The sequence below is a fragment of the Sorex araneus genome, chromosome X, assembly GCF_027595985.1.
Source record: "Sorex araneus isolate mSorAra2 chromosome X, mSorAra2.pri, whole genome shotgun sequence".
Lineage (NCBI taxonomy): Eukaryota > Metazoa > Chordata > Mammalia > Eulipotyphla > Soricidae > Sorex > Sorex araneus.
Window position 1 is genome coordinate 168,580,229 of NC_073313.1, and position 25,230 is coordinate 168,605,458.

The following is a 25,230-nucleotide window of genomic DNA, read 5'->3' on the forward strand; positions in this document are numbered from 1 at the left end:
TATCTTGGGTCAGAGTGAAGTAAAATGGGATAAGTTTCGATCTTCAGCACCAAACATGGTCCCCTGAGTCCCACCAGGAGTAATAATCCCTTAATGCAGAGACAGGCATTAAGTCCTGAGCACAGTGGGTGTAGCCCCCAAACTAAAACTAGCAATTTAAATCATAAAAGAATTATACTAACAATAGTGAATACATCTGACAGAATCCACTGCTGGTGGGAATGTCCTCTTGTCTAACCCCTATGGAAAACAATATGAAAAACTAAGAATCAAGGTCCCATATGACTCAGCAATTCCAAACATGTATGCATGCCATTATTATTGCAACAGTCAGTACAATAGGTAAGATTTGGAATCAACCTAGATGTCCAACAACAGGTAAGTGGATCATATCATGAAGGTCTATACACACAGCATGTAAGATTTCTTCAGTCAGGCCAGAAGAGATTCCTGAGCCACAGAACAAGAAGCTCTGATACAGCTGATGTGACACCAAAACAAAAATGAAAAACAAGAAAAGAAAAAGAACTCTAATTAAAATTAGAGCAATTAATTCCAGAATCTGAAAATATACTTCTGCTAGAGTAACTTTTTTTTGGGGGGGGGGCAGAACTTTTAAGAGTATGTTTGTTTTTTTGTTCTAGGATTACTGGGGTTATTTTGCACTAATCTAGCCTATACTAAGCACCTACATTAGTCAGGCATTGAAAACAAAGATTACAAAGGTCATAAAAGCAAATACAAAACACAAAAATAGATTTGCTAAAATAACATCCTTTTGGACTAGGGGTGTAGCTCAGGCAGCAGAGCATTTCTTGTTTGCGAGGGATGCCCTAGATTTGATCCTTTCACCATAACAATAATACTAATAATGATAAAAATATATATATCCTTTCTCCTATGAAGCATCTTTAGAAAAAGGAGTATAGGTAATGTTTTGAATCATCATTATTACTTCCAGACTACTTTTCCTTTCTTCTATCAAAACTGGAAATTTTATATTCCCTGCCCTCCTTTTCCCCTTCTATTATTTACCTTTCTTCTACTTAGATACCTAAAAGAACCTCAATACTTAACTCCACGATCTTCTTCATAGTTCCTATTATTATCTTGGATGATTTCATATCTTTAGACTTTCCAAATACCAGTTTCAATGATTTTTTGGCATTCTTGAATGATCTTCCCACTTAAAAAGGCACTCTTTTTCAGATTCTGACTTAGAACTTACTACCTAGAAACAGTGTGATGACAATTAAGATTAACTTCAGTATGTAACTTTTGTAACAGGGCTTTTTCCTGATCTATCTAATCCCACAATAGAGCTTATTACCAACACTTCACTGAGTTCTTCCCATTTTTCTTAAGTCATTATCCTATTTGGCTTGACTTTCTACTATCACCAAACTCAAAACCCACATTACATCACTTCAAACCCTTTGTAGCAAAGAATATTTTTTACTCCTTTGTTCTTTTTCCATAATTCTCCACTCCAAATCAATGTCTCCTCCTTTACTTGGATTGCTCAAAAAAAATTGTCAAAAAAAGTAGATCCTTAAATGAAGATTATCATTAAACGTGAAAGTCTAATTCCTATTAGAAGGGTTTTTCACAAAATAAAACTATGACCAAGTAATGAAATACTTAAGTTAAATCAGAAATTCAGCCCCTCCATTGTACCAGACTTAACTAAAGAATTAGTACACACTAAAGAATATTTTGAATATCAAATAAAATTCTTCAGTGGTGCTGTTCTCTATCTTCTATGGTCAGTCAGAAAATCATCAGAAAATGGTCAATCACTATTTCAGCTCACATAACCTGTAATTTTCCACTAATACCACCTATACACACACAATGGGATAGTCAATTTTGCAAACTTAATCACTGACAATAGAATAACAGACTAGTACGCTATGGGCTTGTCAGAAGTTATGAGTTTGTCTGAAGTTATGAGCCAATGTTTTCAAAAGAATCAACAATAATGTTTCCCAAAAGGTACAAAATAATGCTCCTCTAAATGATTTTTACACGACAAATGAGAAACCACAAGCCTAATAAAGAGCACAAGTATTTTTGCTTTACTGATTTTCATTACAGAATTCAATAATGAAAAATGCATATTAGCCACATAGTTAATAAGAAGTTAAATATAAAATACACAGCATGCTAGATATACAATAAAATTTTTCACTTTATATTTAAGTTCTAAAAATTGAGTAAGATCTGCTGGGTCAACAATGTTGCCATTATTTAAGAGGTAGAGAGACCACACAAAATAATGAATGAACACAACCTACAATCTGTATAAACAATCAAATAAGAGCAAGTGTATTCCAGCAGTATGTAATTAGAGCTTTAAGCCAATGTTGCTAAACTTTTCAGTCTACTAAACTTTTCGGCAGCTTGCAAAAGTTTAAAAACTTTCCCATGTTTCTCAATAGTTAGGCATAATATCCCATCTGTCGGAATGTCAGTAAACTACGTAGTATAGTTGTAATTTTCATGAGTCTAATTTCCCTTAAATTACACTGAAATTTGTTTTATATTCCTCATATCAACTGACAAGGCAACCAGATCATGTCTTGTTTTGTGAAAACAAACATGTCTCAAATCTACTTTCCCTAGCTATGCAGGGGAGAGATCTGTGGGTATGAGTAGGGAAGAAATTATGTTTAATTTGAAAAACTAGATTTCCACAATGAAATGGCACTCATATTTACTAGAATTTCTAAATATGAGACTATAGTAAACGAATGTTGCAGAGTATGTTGAAGAAATTAAAAGTCTTATTTACTATCTATTGATTACACTCTAAACTGGTAGGACTACTTTAAGAAACAATTGTTAGGGGCTGGAGAGATAGCACAGCGGGTAGGGCGTTTGCCTTGCACGCGGCCGACCCGGGTTCGAATCCCAGCATCCCATATGGTCGCCTGAGCACAGCCAGGGGTAATTCCTGAGTGCAGAGCCAGGAGTAACCCCTGTGCATCGCCAGGTGTGACCCAAAAAGCAAAAAAAAAAAAAAAAAAGAAACAATTGTTAAAAGAAGTAATAACTGAATATAAACACATATGATAACCCATCAATTCCACTATAAGGTACATACACCACATAATTGTATACACAAAGACCAAAAGGTATTTCAAAGGGACACTATTCATTGTGACTCAAACTGGAAACAAAAACCTAGATGTTCATCAAAAGATAAAATAAACTATGGTATACATAGTCTCATAGAGAATGGAATATTACATATGAAGATTAATAAACTGCTGCTATGTATTACATGGATGAAATACATAAAAATAAATGTTTAGGAGCTGGAATGATAGTACAGCGGGAGGGCATTTGCTTGCACATATTCAACCCCGGTTCGATCCCCAGCAAGCCATAAATAAGGCTCCCTGAGCCCACCAGGAGTGATCTCTGAGCTTGGAGCCAGAGCCTGTGATCACAGCCTGATCACCACGGAGTATGGCCCCCAAACAAACATAAACAAACAAACCATAAGTGTGTAGGGGAAGAAGTCAGGCATAAAATTAAGATGCTAAGTACTAATCTTCAAGCTTAACAATAAAAGCTTACCTAAATTTTTAAAAGAGCAAATACTGAATAAATAGTAGTCTTGATACTTACATTTTTACACTAAAATCCCGTTTCCAGTATCATGTTCCCTCGACCCTAAAACTGGGAGAATATGTTTTTGATATGTTTCTCTTTTGTGCTTATTTGAATCACTTTTATATGAAAACAATGAAGTGGACCAGAGTGATAGTACAGTGGGCAGAGTGCTTGTCTTGTTTACTCTTGGCACCCCATATGTTCCCTTAAGTGCGAGCCAAGAGTAAGCCCTGAGCATCACTGGGTGTGCCCCCCAAAGCAAAGAAACAATAAAGGCTATACTAAACTAATTAAATTATAAAGAGTCCTTTTCAGAAAAACACACTTAATCTAAAGACAATTGTAACAGCAAGCTTTTCTACCCTTCCATAGCAATACACAGATGTTATCTCCTTTCCATCCTGCATAGTTCACTCATTTCTACCCTTTACCAAGTACAAACATTTGAAAAGTAATGACTTACATAAGCAGAGTAGTTATGAGACTTAAGATTAAAACTTGTGCATATGCTTTCCTCTAAGGAAACAATTTTGGATCATTTTTAGTGGATTATTCATAACAAGCAATACAAAATAAATTATGCAGGATCTGCCTTTAGGGCAGGCTTGTGTGTTGGTGGGAAAATGCGAAATAATGGTGGTGAGACTGGTGTTGGAATATTTAATGTTACTGAGAACAAACTTCATAAAAATAAAATTAAAAAATAATAAAAATAAAACGTGTATAAAGCAAGCTTTCAGTAGTACCAACATTCAATGATAAAATAATATTCTTCACCGGGGCCCCTTAGAGAGGACGGTTTGCATTTCCCTCCCCACCCCGAGCAGAGCCTCGACAGTTGAAGACCTCCTGAACCCAGCCACAGCCATGCTTAAAGCCACTCTCCACACATTCAGAGGAGCCTCACCCATGAAGAAACCGGCAGAGGAACCCAGGTCGCAGCCGCACAACATCTAATAGCCTAGTTCTCCTTCTTGGAGAACCTGACAAGCTATGGAGAGTCTAATGCCCGCTCCAGAGAGCCTGGCAAGCCCCCAGTGCCGTAGGCATATCCCAAATACAGTAACAGATATATAAGTACCTCTGAGAGAGCCCGGCAAGCTACAGAGAGTATCCCGCCCACGGAGCAAAGCCTGGCAAGCTACCCGTGGCGTATTTGATATATCAAAAACAGTAACGATAGGTCTCATTTTCCTGACCCTGAAAGAGCCTCTAATCGTTGGGGAAAGACAAGTAAGGAGAGGCTGCTAAAATCTCAGGGCTGGAAAAAAAAATCTCAGGGCTGAGTGTAATAGAGACATTACTGGCACCCGCTCAAGTAAATTAACAAACGACAGGATGACGGTGATACAGTGAAATCCCAAATAAGTGACCTGGAGGAGGGTGGGTGAGACCCCTCCCCGCTCCAAGGGACGCAGCCCCAGCAGCTGAAAACCTCCAGAACTCAACCATCACCATGCTCACAGTAGCTCTCCACATGCTCAGGCGAGAGTCACCCACAAGTGAACCAATTTTCGGCTGCACGACAACTCAGACCTCACATCACCCATACTCCAAGAGTACTGCACTACATTTGATGGGGCTTAAAGTAGAAGGCAACCAATCTTAGAGGGAAATATTTTTTTCAAATATATGCGCACACAAGGTTCAACCTTTAACAACATGCTAGTGGATCTCTTATAGAAGAACTTAATGGCCCCTGGGTGAAATACAACAATCTTCATACTCTTTCCTTTAAGGTAACTATTTTGGAACATTTTCAGCAGTTTCTCATAACAAACAAAACAAAATATTTTCAGTTCTGCTTTGGGGTAGGGGTTGGGGTTCAGAATGGAAACATCCTTAAATATGTTGGTGGGGGAAGTATAATGGTGGTGAAATTGGTATTTGAATATTAAACATAATCAAATATTGTGAGCTACTTCATATAAAAGTTTTTAAATCCCAAATTGTCTTTCAAATCAACGGTTATGTCCAGTTTATATTGTAAATATAAAACCTGGCATCTAATGCTTGGTCAGTAAGTACTTGTGTAGCAAATGAATTATATAAACTCAAAATGAGAAAGGAAATAAATAAAAGTAAAGGATGAAACAAGTGGGTGAAGGGAGATTTCAAAATGTTCAAAGGAAGGTGAGAACATTTTGTCTAAAGGGCACATGCTGAGTTTATTTTTTTAAATCATGGGATGAAGCAACAAAATTAAGTACATTTAAAATTATTAGGATAAAAAAAATCTGACTCAGTATCCCTTCTTTTGTTAGGATGTTTCACAAACAAAAGTGGGATGTTCTAACTAAACTAAAACTAAACATCACCCCTTAATGTTTAAACCTTCTAAAAATACTTGTAAATGGCATCAATCTTATCTAAGTATTAAAAGACAAATCAATGCTACATTAATGTTCACTGTGTGCTCAAAATATAAATGAACTATTTACACTCCTTCCCCTTAATCTTATCCTTCAAGCAAATCATTTATTTATATATCTCAGATGTGAAATAGTATCACTTTTAAATTAACTAACATATGGAAAGTACTATTGTTAAGTGTGAACATAACTCACACTGTTCTTATAACAACTCTTAGGAGATAAATACTGTTTCTGTTTACATTTTATAGAAAAGAAGAATAAGACAAAGATGTAATGTAATTTACCTAAGTCACAGTCATTGACTAGCTTATTAGATGTTATGTTCTTAACTTCTATGTTATGATGCATGATAAAACTCTAAAGTAAAACAGAACCCAATTTATCCTGACTTCACTTGATGCTGGGAGGTTTTGTTCTGCTGTAAACCTTAGGGGATAACCATAACACAAGGCAACACTAATACTACATCTCCCTTTACTCTAAAACCATTTTTTTAACGCTTAAACGCTTAAAAATATTTGAAAATCATATTTTATAATTGATGGTACTCTTTGAGGTATATAAAAATAATGTTCACCTGGACTTGGATGGCAAGCATTATATAAAAATTTATAATATTACTGTCTCTCATAGATTAATGAGATATTTAAAATATGTAAAGTACTTGACACATGGTCACATACAAGTGCTTTAAAAAAAAAGGGAGTTGGGTGGAAGGATAGATAATAAGGAGGTAAGGCACTTGCCTTGCATGTGTCCTACCCCAGCTGACCCCAGAAATGCACCTGGTTCACTGATACCACCAGGTGCCACTCCAGAGCAGTCAAGAAGAGCCCCTGAGCACTGCTGGGTATGACCCAATTCCCTCACTCTCCAATAAATAAAAATAAATTTTTATTTAGACCCCTAAATAAAAATATAAAAATATAAATAAAAAATTTTTATTTAGACCCCTCTCTTTTTTGGTCCTCTATCCCCAGTTCCTCCCATTAAACCAAAATGATCTCAAAGGAAATTCCATGTAAAAGTATCTCCTCCATCCCTGTCATCCCCTGAACCTTGCCACTCATGGAACTCTGGGTCTTCACACATGCAAGGCAAGGTCCTTACCACTAAACTGCATCCATACCCCATGTAAAAATATCTGTATACTATGTAGTAAATTGTTAGTTCAACATCTCAGGCCAATATTCAAATAAACCTGATCAAATTCTGCTGGGGGGGTGCGGGGAGAGACCAGCTTCAATGTTAATTTGAAAAAATGTTTATTGATAAAGGACTTGGGGTGGGGTAGCTGAGAGACAAAATAAAAGATACCTCAGAAAATGAAAATAATCAAAAATAATAAAGCATTAATAGCACTCTCCCAAAGTACCACTCAATTCAGGCCGGTTTCTAAAATACCAATGATATAATGTTACTTGAAGTATTTTTACACTTAAAATACAGTCTAGAGAGGGCTAGAAAGTAATGGGTATTTAGTTTCATGCCTTGTACACAGCTAACTCTGGTTCTATCCCCAGTACTACATGCTTCCTCTTCAAGCACTGCCAGGTACAGCCAACCACAATAGGGAAGCCAAGTGTTCTGTCTGTCACATAAGGCTCAGAGAAGCACCAAATCCTCAGGATTTTGCAATGACCTGCCAGTCCCTTGGCCAAGAATAACTGGGAGGGGCTCCTACCACCTCTTGAACACTGCTTGGGAGACAGACCCCTTTCAACCCACAAAAATATACCCTGAATGTGATCAGAAATGATGAAACACAATTATATTCATCACTGTCATCACTGTAATCCCATTGCTCATCGATTTGCTTGAGCAGGCTCCAGTAACATTTATATTATTAAATATTTACATACTAAACTGTATTAATATCTGTTTGTTGTGTACTCATACTCCAGATTCTCTAAAAAAATTAAACCTTGGTAAATTGAGTAAGTGGTTAACAAAAATTTAAATCATCTTAACGAGTGACCACCAAAGAAAATGATTAACAAAATAAAATTCAACTTCATAAACTTATTTCATAGCTGTTGATACCTTAAAATTTTCATGTTGAGCATACACAATGACTTTTGTACTTATTAACCTTTCAAGAGATGTCCCCACTGCAATATTAAAATTTATATCCAAATTACAAATACAGTCGTAATTTGAACCATTTGTAAAGCCTAAGGAAAAACTCATGGTAGAGCAACTGCCTTGCCAAAATGAAATGGAATGAGCAAGTACGGCATCTCACACATGATGCACAGCACCATGAAAGTGTATAATTTCTGGCATGTTACAACTGAGTATGTGCAAGAACTACAACCAGTTGAGTGTGACCAAGTAAGAACCAAAACTAGAGTGTGTGTACCCCACCCAAAAGCATGGCCAAGTGAAACGTGTGCTAGTACTGTAACCAAGCATGACCCCAATACCTAATCATCACGACAAATCCCAAATAATTATTGAAAACCATTGTACTGGACCTAAAAGATAATTCAATGACTTGCACTCAGAAAGCACCAGTTATATCTCCAGCAATGCATATGGTTCTGAGCATTAAGTCAGGAGTAGCTCCTAAGACTACTGAACATGATCCCAAAATGAAAATAAAAAATCATCATACCATTTTTCAGCTAACCCTCTCATTTCTGTGATTCTTAATTATTTTTATCCTTATAATCTAATGAAGGAAAAAAGCAAAAGATGCATTTTCTCAGTATATTCATATAGTACAGATGATTCCGTATTAGTTCTAGCATACAAGCAACCTATCCAAATCAGTTTGAGGTGATACAACTTTTGTTGCTGTGGATCTATTTTTTAATCTTCTATGTGAGTAAAGTTCAATTTCACATAGCTAATACAATCAGATTATGAAGCAAATAATTCTGTCATCCTTTAGAAAAGAATTCCTCTATTTCACAGAGGAAATAAATATATTTACTTAAAAATAGGGAGCAGAGAGATCTTAAACAGTGGGCGACTTGTCTTACGCACAGCAGTTCAATCCCTGGCTCCACATTCAGTTCTCTGAGCACCACCAGGAATGATCCTTTAGTGCAGAGCCAGGAGTGAGCTTGAGCATTGCCTGGTGTTCCCCACTCCCCAAGAAAAGATCTGGAGTAGTTGTCCAGTAAAAATAATATGAAAAACATATAGTTAAACAAATATTTTACTTGTAGATAGAAGACATAAAACTGAAAACAAGAAGGCAAGAGTAAAAAGTACTAAAGTCAATTAAAATAAGGTTTTAAAAGTTAAATATTTTTCTTAATATAAAATCGAAAAACAACCACCTTAGTAGGTCAAAGTTATGTAACAATATTTCTACAAAAACTCCAGAAAGTATCTCAGAAGCAATTTTTTATAGAGTTCACTCCTTTTTATTTTAAATAAAGCAATGTTTCCTAAAATTCCACTGCAATGTAATTTTCCCTTCTAACACACTTTCTAACAGACTTTGATCTTCCCACCTGAAGGTTTGCCAACTATAAGATTCTTCAGAAGGCAATTCCTACAGATCAGCTGTGTTCTATTCATGGTACAGAAGCTCTGTAAGCCTCACATAACTATCTACAATTATCATTTATGATCTATGGACTACTCTCATTCTACTGGTTTCAAAGCACCATCGATCAACACATACCTAAGTTTTAGTAGTAAAAATGTAATATTCATTTCTAACATTAAAATTTTTTGGTTTTGTTTTGGTTCTTTGGAAGACAACTATGGTGTTATGCTCAAGGCTCACATTTGGATTTCTGCTCAGACACCACTCCTGGCATCATTTGAGATACTGTATGTGGTGCCATATTGTACCTGTTGTCAGTCACGTGTAAGGCAATCATCCTACGGGCTGTACTATCTTTCTGGCCCTCAACATTTTAATTTGAGAGAAAAGTCATACACAAAATGTCTCCCATTTTAAAAAATTACACAATAAGCAAAAAATAAAACATTTTAAGTAGCACACTAAGTCAGTAACTATAGCATAGTACACAAAATATAAAACTGACAAGCAAAAATTATCACTGGACGATAAATACAAGAGACAATCTAAGGTATTGATGATGAATGTCTTGGACAGATACTTTGGCAGACCTAGACATTCATCAATAGGAATGGTGATATTAACCAAAACTAACCATACAGAGGCACGAATTCAAGAAGAAAACTTGAATAACATGCCAACTTACATGTGTATGAAGCACAAATCCTGTCTTTACATATGTGTGCAAAATTCCTTTAAAAAGCTTCCTATAAAGTCCTTGAGCACTGTACTGCCCTCTTCACTAAAGTTTAACTTGTCTTGCAAAAACTGCCTAAGTGTCATTTTCCTTAGAAAGCCTTCCCTGATGCTATTTTCTGTGCTTCAAAGGCGGCCTGAGTAAACTGTGAACAGCACTACAATAACTATCCATTGTTCTGTCCCTAGTATCTGGGCTCTAATTTCATTTTTAGAAGTCTAGTATTCAATGTTTGTTACAAAAACAAACACTGTATGGATATGTTCTGCATGAATGGAGAAAAAGAGTCAAATATGCTTACAGAACAACCAGATGGCAACAGGAACATAGGTGTGAACTCAGGAAGAAAGATACGGCTTATGCTGTAGACATGACACATTTTATACTAAATTTGGGATAGATGCTTTGGCGGATCATGACATTCATCATCAATTTGTTTATGGATGGACAGGCTACTAAGAAACAGAGAAAATTTCTTTGTAGTCCACTACCTGAGGGTACCTCAGGGAGTCCACTACCTGAGGGTACCTCAGGGAGCTACCCTCAAGCTAAAAGCAGTTCCTAAGCCCCAGCAGAGGGAGAGAAAGGGAGGGGAAGGAAGGACAAGGGAGGAAAAAAAGTGAAGACACAAGAGAGATTAGGGAATAAAACGTTTTCTTTGCATTGCTAAATGCAATATATGAATTTTTGTTTCAAATTTAATTGGTTTCTCAGTTTCATTTAACATTAACTACATTCTCTTCTTTCATACACTCTATCACTAGGCTTCAGTGATACCAAGGAATGTTTTCTCTAATCTTTAATTGCCACTCTTCGGTGTCCTTTACTTCATTTTCTCCCCCAACTTTTAGATGTTGGAAGATTCACACAAACTGCGTTGACCTTTTCTCCTATGCTTTCTTATACCCATACTCCACACCCATACTCCATACTCAATTACAAGCTATATAACGACTACTTCTATCAAAATGATCAAGACCACTCCTGCCCCAAATTTTCCCCATAATGTTCTCTATTTTAGGCACAAGCAGTCCCTGTAGCACTGTAGCACTGCCCTCCCTTGTTCATCAATTTGCTCGAGCAGGCACCAGTAACGTCTCTATTGTGAGACTTGTTGTTACTGTTTTTGGCATATTGAATACGCCACGGGTAGCTTGCCAGGCTCTGCCATGCGGGCAGGATACTCTCAGTAGCTTGCCAGGCTCTCCAAGAGGGACAGAGGAATTGAACCCAGGTCGGCCGCATTCAAGGCCCTACCCACTGTGCTATAGTTCCAGCCCACAAATAGTCCCTAATCCTAGAAAACCGCCTTCTCTTCTGCCATGGCCCTCCAATTCTAATCTATAACCAATAACCAAATCATATTTCATTTGCCAAATATTTTTCTTATCTTTTTTGCTTTTTGGGTCATACCCAGCAGTGCTCAATGGTTACTTCTGGTTCTGCACTAAGGAATGACTCCTGGCAGTAACTGGGGGATATGTACAGCTGGGATTGAACCAGGGTCAGCAGTGTTCAAGGAGAGCACCCTATCCACTGTACTTCCTACATCCCCACACACATACTTTCTAATACTTTTCAATCCAGCTACTTTATCACTGCCATCATACATCAGAACTTCACTATATTTGCTTCACTTAAAGTAGTCTATGAACGATGCCAATCCATATCTACTGCTATAGGTCTGACATGAGGTAAATACAGAAACTGAGAACAAGCACTTGGACTTTTTTTTTGCAATTTGACAACTTGACAGCATACTAATGGATTACCAGTACACTCTAGAAATTAAAATGTGTCCATCACCAAAAATACGTTTCAGAAGCATTGGCTTCACTGGTTTGCCTGCATTTATGCTTACTTCTCTCAAATGTGTCTTCTGTAGAAACACTGATTTTTTTTTTCTTAAATCAGGAATGTTTATTGAGACACCATGATTTACAAAATTGTTCATAATAGAGTTATTTCAGGGATACAACATTCCAATATCAATCCCACCAAAGTCCCCTTATTCCCTCCACCAATAACCCCAGGTTCCCTCCCTCTCCGCAGCCTACCACCTTGGCAGACACATACAAATTTATTTCATATTGCGGCAGGGCATTTGCCTTGCACGCAGCCAACTTGGGTTCGATTCCTGGGTCCCTCAGAGAGCCCAGCAAGCTACCGAGAGTATTCTGCCCGCATGGCAGAGCCTGGCAAGCTACCCGTGGTGTATTCGATATGCCAAAAACAGTAACAAGTCTCACAATGGAGACGTTACTGGTGCCCACTTGAGCAAATCGATGAGCAACAGGATGACAGTGACAGTGATAGTGACTTGGTCCAATAAAACTTAAGGGAATGGCAAACAGAATTAATAGAAAATAAATTAATAAAGGCACTTTGTGCTGATAAATTACTTTCTTAATCTAGTACAGGAAAACCATATGCCCCATTAGTGAATGCCATACTCAATGCTACATAATGGGAAGTTTCTCCTCTCCTTTAAAGGAATTCTTTTTTTGATTGTTTTGGATTTTCAATAAAATTTTGCTTTTTTAACCACACACAAGGATGCTCAAGGGTTAATTCTGATTCTGCATTCAAGAATTACTCCTGGTAGTGCATAGGGGAACAAATAGGATGCCCTAGATAGACCCAGATCGGCTGTAAGTAAGACAAATTCCTTACCCCTACAGGGGAGAACTTAAAGGAGCTCTCTGTTTTTCTTTTTAATTGAATCACTGTGAGATAGTTATAAAATTGTTCATGATTGGGTTTCAGTCATAGAGTGTTCCAACACTCATACCTTCACCAGTGTACATTTCCCACCACCAATATCCTTAGTTTCCCTCCTGCCACCCCCCATCCCCAAGCCTGCCTCTGTGGTAGGCACTTTTCTCTTTCCTTTTGAACATTACAGGGACTGAAAGATTATCATGTTTGTTCTTTAATCTATGTTCAGCACTCAGTTCTTGTCCAGAGTGATCATTTCCAACTATTATTATCATGGAGGGAGGGGGTCCCTTCTTTATCCTACCTGCCCTCCCCACCAGCACTGTTTAAAGGAGTTCTTTTAATGCACCTTGCAAAACCAGTTTCAAGGCTTTGAATTCTGTAAACTGTTGCCTGTCCATTAAGCTCTGTATAGTTCCTTCAAATGTGAATTATAATCTAGTTGGATAGAGTATTCTTGGTGAGGTGCTCATTTCACTGTTGTTGATTTGTTTGTTTTTTTCCTTCTTGTTTGGTCCCCTCGCTGCTACATTGTCTCTGAGTGGAAGTAACTTGTCACATAAAAGGTCACTTAAATTTGAGGGTGAGGATATGGTTCAAGTGGTAAATCAGTGCTTGGTATGTTTAAGGCCCTGGGTTCAATTCCACCACCACAAGCAGCGCCAGCTAGGACCCCTATTACTACCAACAACAAAAATGACTGCAATTGCTTCCATCTGTGGAAAGACAAAATCTGGTTCCTTTGGCAGTCTTTCCGAAAATAGAAAGTGAGACAAAACTGGGTGCTTTTAGGGTAGTATGATAGAAAAAGAAAGAAATCAAAGGGGGAAGAAGAGAACAAAAAGGACTAGGTTATCATGCATCAGGGCTTCAGTATAACCAGTAATATGAGTGAGCGGTATAACCATATACACAGAACAGATTCAACAGAACTGAAAACATGAGCTCTAAGTGGCAACCACTGAAACTCTGCGATGTGCCTGTTAAGCTGACAGGTAGGGGTAGAATGAGGGTTGGGATGGGGAAGAAAATTGGGAACACTGGTGGAGGGAAGTTGACACTGGTACAGGGATTAGTGTTGAACGATTGTATGCCTAAAATGCAACAGTAACTTTAGAATCATGGCTCTTTAATAATTTTTTAATTAGGAAAAAATAAAAGAAAATGGAAGTCAAACTAGTTTCATTTTTACTAATTTGGATCTTAATATATTTTTCGTGCCCCCTTGCTCCCACCCCATACTTTCAGCCTTGTTCTGTGCTTCCAGGGAATACCTGAGCCCCATGGGTTCCCCCTGAGACCTGGGAGGAGTATCCCTGAGCAGAGAGCCACGGAGTAAGGCCTGGGCACCACTGGGTATGGCCCCCCAAACCCAAAGCAAAACAAAAAATATTTGAATCTCTATGGGAACTGCAGGGAGCGAGCAGCAAAGCATGGGCCAGAAAGGACAGAGGCCACCTCCATCCGTGTCACCTGAAGCATCTCAAATGTAGAACCGGGCACACCAACTCTGAGAACATTGCAAGACGCTTCAAGGTTTTCTTGACAGTGTCTTCAGCCAGTCAACCAAGTTTTCCTTGAAGGAAAATAAAACAATAGTGTTCACATTTCCCTCCCCACCCCGAGCAGAGCCCTGGCAGCCGAAGACCTCCGGAACCCAGCCACAGCCATGCTCAAGGCCACTCTCCATACACTCAGATGAGCCTTACGCATGAAGGAACTGGCAGAGGAACACAGGTGTGCAGAACCCGGGGCTGCTCGGATCAGGACTGGGCCTCCTCCACCCAGATCCCCCATTTTCCATTAGCTAGGCAGTCACAGCCACAAACTGCCCCTGGAACCATGTAATCCCATAATGGCCAAGATCCAGAGACTATAAAACAAAGCTCCTGGAAGCAAGCAACCACCGAGACCTCTTATTGTCTAGTTCTCCCTCTCAGAAAACCCAGCAAGCTACTAAGAGTAACCTGCTCACACGGCAGAGCCTGGCAAGCTCCCTGTGGCGTATTCAATATGCCAAAAACAGTAACAATGATGGGTCTCATTCCCTTGACCCTGATAGAGCCTCCAATGTGTCACCGTTGGGAAGGATGAGTAAAGAGAGGCTGTTAAAATGTCAGGGCTACTCTGGACTTAGTCACTAAAATACTAAAATACAGAAATCTAGAACCTCACGGCCGCTACTATGGCCACACGACCTCATATCTCCTCATTCGCAGCAATGGAAAACAAATTATCAAATGCTTCTTTTCCAGCAGGTCTGACTCTGGGGGGGGGAACTCCAAACAATAATAGTGAGTTTTTTTGTTTGTATGTAATCAAAGTAAAGTGAAATTTACCAACTACACAGGCAGGGTGGGGAACGGCGGGGGGGGCGAGGGGGGGAGGTTTACTGTGGTTCTTGGTGGTGGAATACATGCACTGGTGGAGGGATGGGTGTTCGAGCATTATGTAACTGAGACTTAAGCCTGAAAGCTTTGTAACTTTCAACATGGTGATTCAATAAAAAAATAAATAAAAATAAAAAATAAAATGTCAGGGCTAGGACAAATGGAGATGTTACTGGTACCCGCTTGAGCAAATCGATGAACAACAGGATGACAGTGATACAGTGATATTTTTCCTGGCCAGAAGAAGAAAATGTATTTCTTCACTGTTAAAGGTTTCCATCGCTAGGAAGAGATTATTCTGCCTGCTCAGTGGAACTCTGGTGAGGATGGAGAAGGTGAAAAGGAAAAAGAGCTATTTATACTGGTACTTTTTAGAGCACTTAAGACTCTTTGTTGAGTTTTTGTACTATAACCTTCCACATTCTTCTGGCTTGTTTGATCTGCTTTGATCTTGCTACTTTCAATATTCCATCTTTGGATTCTATAATTTTGGGTATAATGTGTCTTGGAATTTTCTAATTGGGTCTATTTTCACTGAGATTCTTCGTACCTCTTGGTGCCTGTAATCCTCAACTCTCTAAGTTTTTATCAATAATTTCAACCACTATTTCTTCATCACATTTGCCTTCCTGTTCTCCAGGGACTCTGATGATTCTTATATTTTTCTTTTTGAACTCATCCCACAGTTCTCCGGTATGTTATTCATTTCTTTCCCAGGCTATTTCCCAACTTTTGTTCTTTCCTGGCACTTTTCTCCTCATTTTGGAACTATGTGGCCTTTTGCCCATCTTCTAATATTCTGCTGTTCAGAGCTTCTATTTACTTTTATATCACCTACCATGCACTTCTTTTCTGTCATTTGACTGTAATAGTTTTTTCATCCTGACTTAGACTTTCTTGTGGTTTGCTGACTTCCTGTGCTATAGTTTCTTTAAACACACTAAACATCCTCATCATGGTGTCACTAAAGATACTGTCAGAGGAATTATTGGTGTTGTTTTCTCTTTGGTGACATTGTTTCCTCTCATTGAGCTTGGTGGGCTTTTACCTGTCTTTCCCATTGGTTCTCTAGTGTATTTGTTGTGCTGGGCACGAGGCTTTGTAGTTACCCCACCACCACTACCATCACCACTTATGATACTGAGGGATTAACCTAAGATTGACTGCTGTCTCTCTCCCATTCTCACAGAGTGACAGGAAGAATAACTGTGAGCAGCATGTAATTTTGTGAGTAGCTATGTTGTGCAGCAGCGTACTTCAGGAGCATGGGTCCTTAATGTGACGCAGGTTGGGTGTGGAGGATGCTGGGACCCACCTGGTAGGGAAATGTTCTGCCTCGAGTTCAGAAATAGGCCCAGTGATAGCTGGATAAAAGTCTCACCTGGGATGGCAGAGCAGCAACCAAATTGGCAGAAGCTATGGTATGGGTCCTTAATATGACACAGGTTGGGTATAGAGGCTGTTGGGGCCCACACAGTAGTTTTTGAAGCAAAAGAAATAACTTCTTTATCAGATTACCCTTCTCCTATTGTTTATAGGGGATAAATGCAAAATACCTGCCAATGATTGACCTTTATGATCTACTTCAGTTTCAATTTTGAGACACCCAAGTTATGAAGTCCAGCCCCTACACCACTTCCCAGTTTAGGAAAGCTGAAATTACCAATATTACATGGTTACTCCAGTTCATCTTTCCGTGTCAGTCTATGAGTCATTTCTTCAGAAGCATTCCTTGAAAGATCCGCAAACCTTCACTATTTACAATAATCTCCTTTGCAGTAATTATCACAACTATAATTATTTGTTTTACAATTATTTAGTGCCTCTATTCAACAGACTTCTGCCACCATTTAAAGTATCATCTAGAGTCTAGCACAGTGACTGGAATGGATCATTTGTCAAGTAAACTTTGAACAAAAGAGTGAGCATGACCACCAAATACCAAATACTGCGTTTAGACTTCAACACTAAACGCAATAATGAAATTTGGGATTAAGAGTACGCCAGGTTCTTTTTTGGGGGCCACTCCTGGCAATGCTTCTGGATTACTCCTGGCTCTGCACTCAGGGCACACTCCTAGCAGTGCTCAAGGGACCACATGGGATGCCTGGAACTGCCCCAAAGGAAAAGCACCCTACCTATCGCTCCAGGAGTATGCCAGGTATTTTAATCTTACTTTCCTGAAATCCTAAATCCCAAGAATTTTTGATAGATGCATAAGTAATTTTTCTGTAAATAGAAGAGCAATCATAATTTCAAACTTTATCATTTATAAAAATTTTTTAGTAAAAAATAATACTTGAATATTTTTCAAGAAAATAATGATGCAAAAATATAACAATATTTTAAGCAAAATTTTAAGTAAAATTTAGGAATCCTCAAGACATGGTCATGTGAATAAATATTATATGGTAATAAAGAAATGCCTAGATCTTATGAAAGATGTCAAAGCTCTATCTTTAGCAATAATTCAGCATAAAAGACAGATGGGTATGAAAAGTCTCACCCGTTTTGAGTATTTAATTTACAGTCCTAAAACTGTAAACTGTAAAATTCTCATTTTCACTGAACCACAAATCATTGATAAATCTGTTATACATTCCATCCATGTATTCTCATAATGATGAAGCTCAAGATTTTCCAAGCAGGTATCTGAAAATGGGCGTGATCTTGTAGCCTCGTGATATGATTGAAAATAATGAGCTCACACTCTGTAATTTTCACACCAGAAGGAATTTATACACTAACAAAAATACGAATCATATCTACATGTAAAATGGTGTTAAATGGGAAAAAAACAAATATAAAAGGGCTGGCTTTCCAGTACCCTTTTCCTTAGAATTAACCTACCAAACCATTCTCAAATGGAGAGAAAGAACCATTACTGAACACTTAACACGTGCCAGGCACTGCTGTATTTTACCAGCATTAAATCATGCAATAATCACTCTCTCTCGTCTTTCTGTTTTACAGTTGCAAGAATAAGGACACAGAGAGAGGCTTAATAACTTCCCCCAAGGTCCAGGGATGGGTACTCGATCATTACATGACTGAAACGCAAGCACGAAAGTTAGTAAGTTTGTAACGTACCTCACGGTGATTCACTAATAAAAACTTAAAAAAAAAAAAAAAGCAAGGAAGAGGCTTACATGCCCACAGTTCAACTTTAAGTCTAAGTTCTCAACGACAAGGCACCATTTCTCTGGAGAGTCATGGGATGGTTATCTGAAATTGTCCAGGAGACCTTTAATTTTGCAAGGCAGGGCGTTGACTGTTTCAGTTTTCCACTAAGAATCAGTGGTTTCAGTTGTTAAGACTAAAAGACAAGTGTCAGCAAGAGACCTACACTGTAGGCTAGGGCTATTTCAAGACACACACCATCGGAAGTAAACTGCACAGGGATGGCTGGATTAACACTACTCCCAAATGATCAAAAGTTGGGAAGGAAAGCAAATGGAATCCTATTTCTATTCGGTCTTGAGGGAGAAAAATCCTGCTCAAGCAGAGTTGTTCTACAGTAAAAGACTCAAACCTTTCCTTCGGGCGACTCTGTGGACAAACAAGAGAGGAAGAGGAAATAGGAGGTCAGACCTGGACCCTGGGCCCCGAATTGGCCGCCTGTGCTGGGGTGGAACTGAGAACGAGAAATTTCTGAGCTCGCAATGGCGATAATCTGCAGGGTGAGGGCGTGAGCACAGGGCTGCAGCCGGTGCTCACTCCCCTGATGGGCCCACATAGCTACTCTCCATGCCTCCAGCCCCCAGAAAGCGACCCGGTGGTGCTGGAGGTTAAACCGATCCCTTAGGATGTGACCAACAGGATCGAGCAGGAACAGGAGTGGGGGTGGGAGGTCTTGAGGGCGTGGTGGAGTGGGGGTGTCTTGCGTTTCTCTCTGGACTAGGCTCTGGGGGTGGTGGAAAGAGCCAGAGCAGAAAGCGCTGGCCTTGAGGATGTGCAGGTACGGGGGCTCGCAGAGGGAAAGAGGAGGCTGCGCAGAGCGGGCCGTGACCCAAGAGGCGGAGACTCGGCATCAAAGCGGGAGGAGGGTTCGGCAGTGATGGTGTCCGGGTGGGTGGGGGAAGCCCAGGGGGAGAAGCCTGGGAGCGGAGTCCGGCCCGGGCGGGGCTGAGGGGCGGGGGCTGAGGGCCGCGCAGGGCCGCCCGAAGGGGCGCTGGTCCCGGGTCCGGGGGGACAGGACAGGTCGCGGCGGGGCGGCGGGGTGCACCGAAAAGGTCGCCGGGCCCGAGAGCGCCGGAACCCCGGGAGGTGGGGGAGACGGCCGGAGGGAGGCGCAGCGGCCCGGGGCGCTGAGGGACGGGAGGGGGCGCCTACCCGGACGTGCGGAGCGGCGGCTTCTCTCCGGCTGGCGCGGCGGCGGCGGGAGCCGCGGCTGGGGCGATGGCGGCGAGTCCCGGTGGCGGCCGCCTTCGCCGAACCACATCCCGCCTCCCTGGCCCGCCCTCCTTCCCTATCTCCCGCTCCTAAACTTCTTCTTCGGGATAAACAAACCCGCCGCCAGGGGCGGCCGCCGTCGCCGCTCCCGCCCCCGCGCAGCCCCCCCCACTGCCCCGGGCCCGTCCGGGCTCCGGCTTCCGACTCGCGACTCCAGCCCCCAGCGCGCCAGGGCGCGTGCGCGCGCGGCCGGCCCCTGCGGTCCCCGCCCCAGACCCGCGAGGGCCACTTCCGGGCGCGCCGGGAGCTGCCGCCGGGCTTGAGAGGCAACCGCTGCCGAGTCGCCGCTGGGCTCTGCGCGCCACTCAGGACCTGGGCATGGGGTGCCTGTCTGTGACACTAATTCCAGCACCCCCAGCCCCAACGCACACGCACACACAACCCCTCCAGCTCCCTTAGTCTAGGGGGGCTTGGCTGTGACGCTACTCCAAGCAAGTCTCCCCCCACACACAGACACACCAACTCCCTTAGGCTCCGGTGCTGTGCTGTGACACTAACCCCAGCATCCCCACCCCCAACAGACACACACATCCCTCCAGCTCCCTTAGTCTAGAAGTGCTTGGCTGTGACGCTAATCCCAGCAACCCCCCAACACACACACACACACACACACACACACACACACACACACACACACACCCTCCAGCTCCTTTAGTCTAGGGGTACTTGGCTGTGACGCTAATTCCAACAACACCCCCCACACGCACACACACCCCAACTCCCTTAGGCCCGGGGTGCTTGGCTGTGACACTAACCCCAGCACCCCCCCACCATACACACACACACACACACACCTCCAATTCCCTTAGGCTTGGGGTGCTTGGCTCTGACACTAATCCCAGCACCAACACACACACATACACACACACCCCTCCAGCTCCCTTAGTCTAGGGGTGCTTGGCTGTGTCTAATCCCAGTACTTCCACACCCCCCCCCCACACACACACCCCAACTCCTTTAGGCTCCGGTGCTTGGCTGTGACACTAACCCCAGCACCACCACCCCTCACCATACACACACACACACACACACACACACACACACACGCACACCCCTCCAACTCCCTTAAACTCGGCTATTAACTAATCCCAGCACCCCCAACAATTCTCTCTCTCTCTCTCTCTCTCTCTCTCTTTCCCCTTTTTCTCCCCTCTCTGTCTCTCTGTCTCTCTGTCTCTCTGTCTCTGTCTCTGTCTCTGTCTCTGTCTCTGTCTCTGTCTCTCTCTCTCTCTCTCTCTCTCTCTCTCTCTCTCTCTCTCTCTCTCTCTCTCCCCCCTTTAGGATCCGTACAAAATTTTCTCTCTGCCTAAAGAGTTCTTTGCTAACGCTTCCCCGTTGGTGTAATCCAAAGGCGGCCACCGTTTTTAGGCATGAATTTCTTGGTGAGAAAGAACAAGGTACAACGTTTTTTTTTTTTTAGAAGCCCTGTGGCGAGTTCTAGCAACTGCCAGAATGCAAATGGGCTCTCAGACCCAGTAGTTAGCAGCCCCCCCGCTGACACAAGTAGGACCATCTAGGCGCAGTGTGGTTAGAGGACCTGTGACTGACTGCAGGGAAGTCACAGAGCTCACTGTGTCGAGTCCGCGAGACAGCGCTGGCAACCTGCACCGCGTGTTTGAGAAACATAGTAGAATGGTACCCCAAGATAGCACATAGGTGACTAGAAGCACAAATAAGTAAAGGTCTGAGATGAGCAGGCCACCTTATGGAGTTTAGAGGAAGAAGTGACAGCCTATCTAGCAACCAAATAAAGACCCGGTCTAGCTGCCAAGAATATTCTCTTTAGAGATATTCTGAAGGGCTAAAGAATACAGGCTTTGTCAGAGAGGGTATGCTCATTCAAGGCTCACAATTTCTTTAACTTTCAACCACAAGGCATTCAACTCTACTTACTTCCCACCCAGGCTGGGGGAAATAGAGGTGAGTGGTGAGGCCAGATACTCTTTTCACTTTATGCTTTTTAACCCGGCTCAACTTCTTTTTACAGCTTCTTAATTAAAGTTATTCACCTCTTACAGATAAAATAACTGCAGGAGGCATGGTAAATGACTGATCCCGTAGTTACCGGGGTTTGAACACTGGGAAGGCAGCTCCCATAGCCTCAAAGTATTACTCCATTGGTGGTCTTATTCACTCATAAAACATGAAACTGCTTGGGATAAAGTCAGTGCCAAAGATAAAAACAGGATGAATATAACTATAAAGTCAAACTACCTGGGGCAAGAGTTTAAACAAACAATCTCCCACGTAGAAATGAACTTTGGTGGGTTGGGACGCAGTGGAGGAAGGAACTATGAGACCAAAAATTTACCATCAGTGGAACAAAAAGAAATAGAACTTTAGAGCTGTCTTCTAGGTAAGTTATAGGTATGTTAAATTGATGATGTGAGAGAAATAGTGAAAGTCATTTACTATTCTGAGGAGTCCTTTTAACTATTTCAATCCCTAAATATTGTGGGATATGCAATATTGTATAATTCCTTTAGCTAATCATTATTATGTACTAATGGGGCTAGAATGATAGCACAGTGGGTAGGGCATTTGCCTTGCACGAGGCCGACCCAGGTTCGATTCCTCCACCACTCTTCGAGAGCCCGGCAAGCTACTGAGAGTATCTCGCCCGCACAGCAGAGCCTGGAAAGCTACCCATGGCTTATTCGATATGCCAAAAACAGTAACAAGTCTCACAATGGAGATGTTACTGGTACCCACTCGAGTAAATTGATGAGCAAGGGGATGACAATGATGACAGTGATACAGTGATACAGTGATGTACTAATGAATACAATGTGTTCAATAATCATTTTTTTAAATTCCTTCTTGTGATTTTTAATTAGGATAAAAGATTGGAGTTGCATGTTGTTAACCTTGATGCTTGACAGTTCTTCTCTGGGATAGTTCTTATAAAAGTTTTCCACAAAGACCTCGAATTACTTCTCAGCATGTTTTCACAATCTTTCCCTATGGTATTTTTGCAATTTTAGGGTATACCGTTCTTCTTTATGCATCCTCCTACACTTTTTTGAGGTGATGGTGGTTTACAAAAGTGTAATTTTTAGTGATGCAATGTTAACATCACGCCCACCACCAATATCCTAATTCTTCTTCTCTGCTCCCGATTACACTTCTTTAACCTGTGTTCTATGGAACCTAAGAGCTTGTTTTCATTAACATTGTCTATTCTCTTTTTTCTTTATACATGCCTGAGGCTGAGATCATTTGATACATATTTTTTTCCATTCTGATTTAAATTCCCAGAATACAGCATCCTCTAGTTCTTAGAATATAACCATTTCTTTTCTTCCAGTATTTAGCAACTTTATCCATTGTTAAAATAGTAGTAAATAGTACATTTAATCTTGCTTGTATGTAATGCTAATGAAGCATCGTTTCACAAAGTAAAATGTGGCTTTATGATGAACAAACTTAGATTAAAATGTGGTGTTATATTTTCAGTACCCTAAATATATCTATCTTGATTTGATTACCTATATACTTTAGGCCTATTGAATGAGACTATTATAATAAACAGTTTATTGCTATCATAAGAAACTTTGAAAAATTAGGGAAATAAGTAGCAATATAATCACTAGTGTATAGCGTTCTTGCACTACTCACGTGCAGACCTGCAAAGATGTTAGCCATTAGGATTGCTCCACTTATTAGACACTGAGAAACTTTAGTACTCATGCTGTTGCTAATTGTTCATTTTCTATGAAAAGCCATTCAGGGCTGGAGTGATAGCACAGCGGATAGGGCATTTGCCTTGCATGCAGCCGACCTGTGTTCGATTCCCAGCATCCCATATGGTCCCCTGAGCACCGGCAGGGGTAATTCCTGAGTGCAGAGCCAGGAGTGACCCCTGTGCATCACCAGGTGTGACTCAAAAAGAAAAAAAAATTGCCATTCAGACTTCTCAATGAATGTGCCTAACTTTGGAAATTCTGCTTATTTGGTAGGCAGGCAGTTAACATAAGAACAGTCATGTTTTACTTGGTAGAACAGAGAAAAAGCAGACTCTGGGATCTGATTTAACCCTAATGAGGCTCTCCGTGAAGAGTTGACCAAATACCCCACTGCCGTATTTTAATGTCTTTAGCATCATATGCCTCTTTTCTCTAAGTTTGGCACCTTAGATGCTCCTGTTTCATGGCTGGGTATGAATGAACAGTGGATTCACTTTCCACACTATCACCCACACTACTACCTTTTCTCCAATTCTAGTTGTCAGACAGGAAAGCATAAGGCAGCAAGCAGTTCACAAATAATTAGGTGCTCTTTAGATGTAAAAACTAGTAACTACTTGTAAACAAGCACACTGTGCTCAGGAGCCCTAAATGAAGCACTGTATCAGCTTTCTTTGTTTCACTTTTACCTCTACCCTTTCCCTTTATCTTTGTTGTTTCTGCAGTGATTGGGCCATGTGTGTGTTTGTGTATTGGGGGGAGAAGGGTATGGTTTGTCATGTTTATACTTTTCCTTTAGTTGTGCTCATGTTCCCCTAGGTCACACACCTTACCTGTGGTACTCTTGCACCTTTTAGTTCCAGTGCTTTGCATTGCAGTGCTCACCAGGACTTGCACACTTGGTTGCAGTGCTTGCTTGGACTTATGCCTTTAATTTTGGTGTTCACAAACAGCTGGTTGAGATGTGTTGAAGATAGCTTACTTTGTGCAACACTGGGGATGCTAATCAACAGAATTAATGGGATAGCAATCTGGCATGTGGGGACATGCCTGGGAATACAAGGAAAAGAAGTAGGATCCTCCCAGCCTAAATCTTACAATGGGCCAGGTCCCCTTATCACTGAACTATCCCTGGGTTCCCCATGCCCTACCATATTTTAATGTGGGGTACACCAAGCTCCTCTCTCTCAGTGAGTTGGCTTTCTCCTATTTTTCCAGTGTGTGCCCTCTTATTTTAAATTTTCTTGAAGGGAACCAGAGGCAGGCCTCATATTTGTAACGCTGTGATCAGACATTTTAAAATGACTTTTAGTTTTTGGAATTTATGTGAAAAAGAACAACTTGATTGCTAATTATTTTTACTTATAAATATTAGTCTTTATTTATATTGAAAAACCCACTAAAATGTTTACTTAATGACTTATAAGTTATTCCTTATAACTTTATTTTCTCTTCCCTTGTCTCTGTTTCTTTAAGTTTTTCATCTTGTTTGTGAATTCCTCATTTCTAGTATTTTTTAAGTTTTTATTTTATTGAATCACCGTGAAAAAATTACAAAGCTTTCAGGTTTAAGTCTCAGTCATATAATGATTGAACCCCCATCCCTTCACCAGTGCACATGCTCCACCACAAAGAACCCCAAAATACCCCCCTCCCACCCAGCCCCCACCTAAGTAGCTAATGATCTTCACTTTATTCTCTCTATGAATACATTCAATATTTCAATAGAGAACTCACTATTATTGTT

General features: G+C 40.8%; 1 protein-coding gene across 3 annotated transcripts in view; it reads right to left on the reverse strand.

Moving 5' to 3' along the window:
- Window positions 1-19,891, reverse strand: part of SPOPL (speckle type BTB/POZ protein like) — a 61,181-nt gene extending 41,290 nt beyond the window's left edge. For 2 of the 3 annotated variants that reach the window (XM_055121864.1, XM_004613703.2), the window contains exon 1: window positions 19,678-19,891. In XM_055121864.1, coding sequence (XP_054977839.1) covers window positions 19,678-19,786 — 109 coding nt within the window. In that variant the 5' untranslated portion in view covers window positions 19,787-19,891. The remainder of the gene's footprint in view (window positions 1-19,677) is intronic. The other variant, XM_055121865.1, reaches the window with a different exon arrangement.
- Window positions 19,892-25,230: the final 5,339 nt, after the last annotated feature.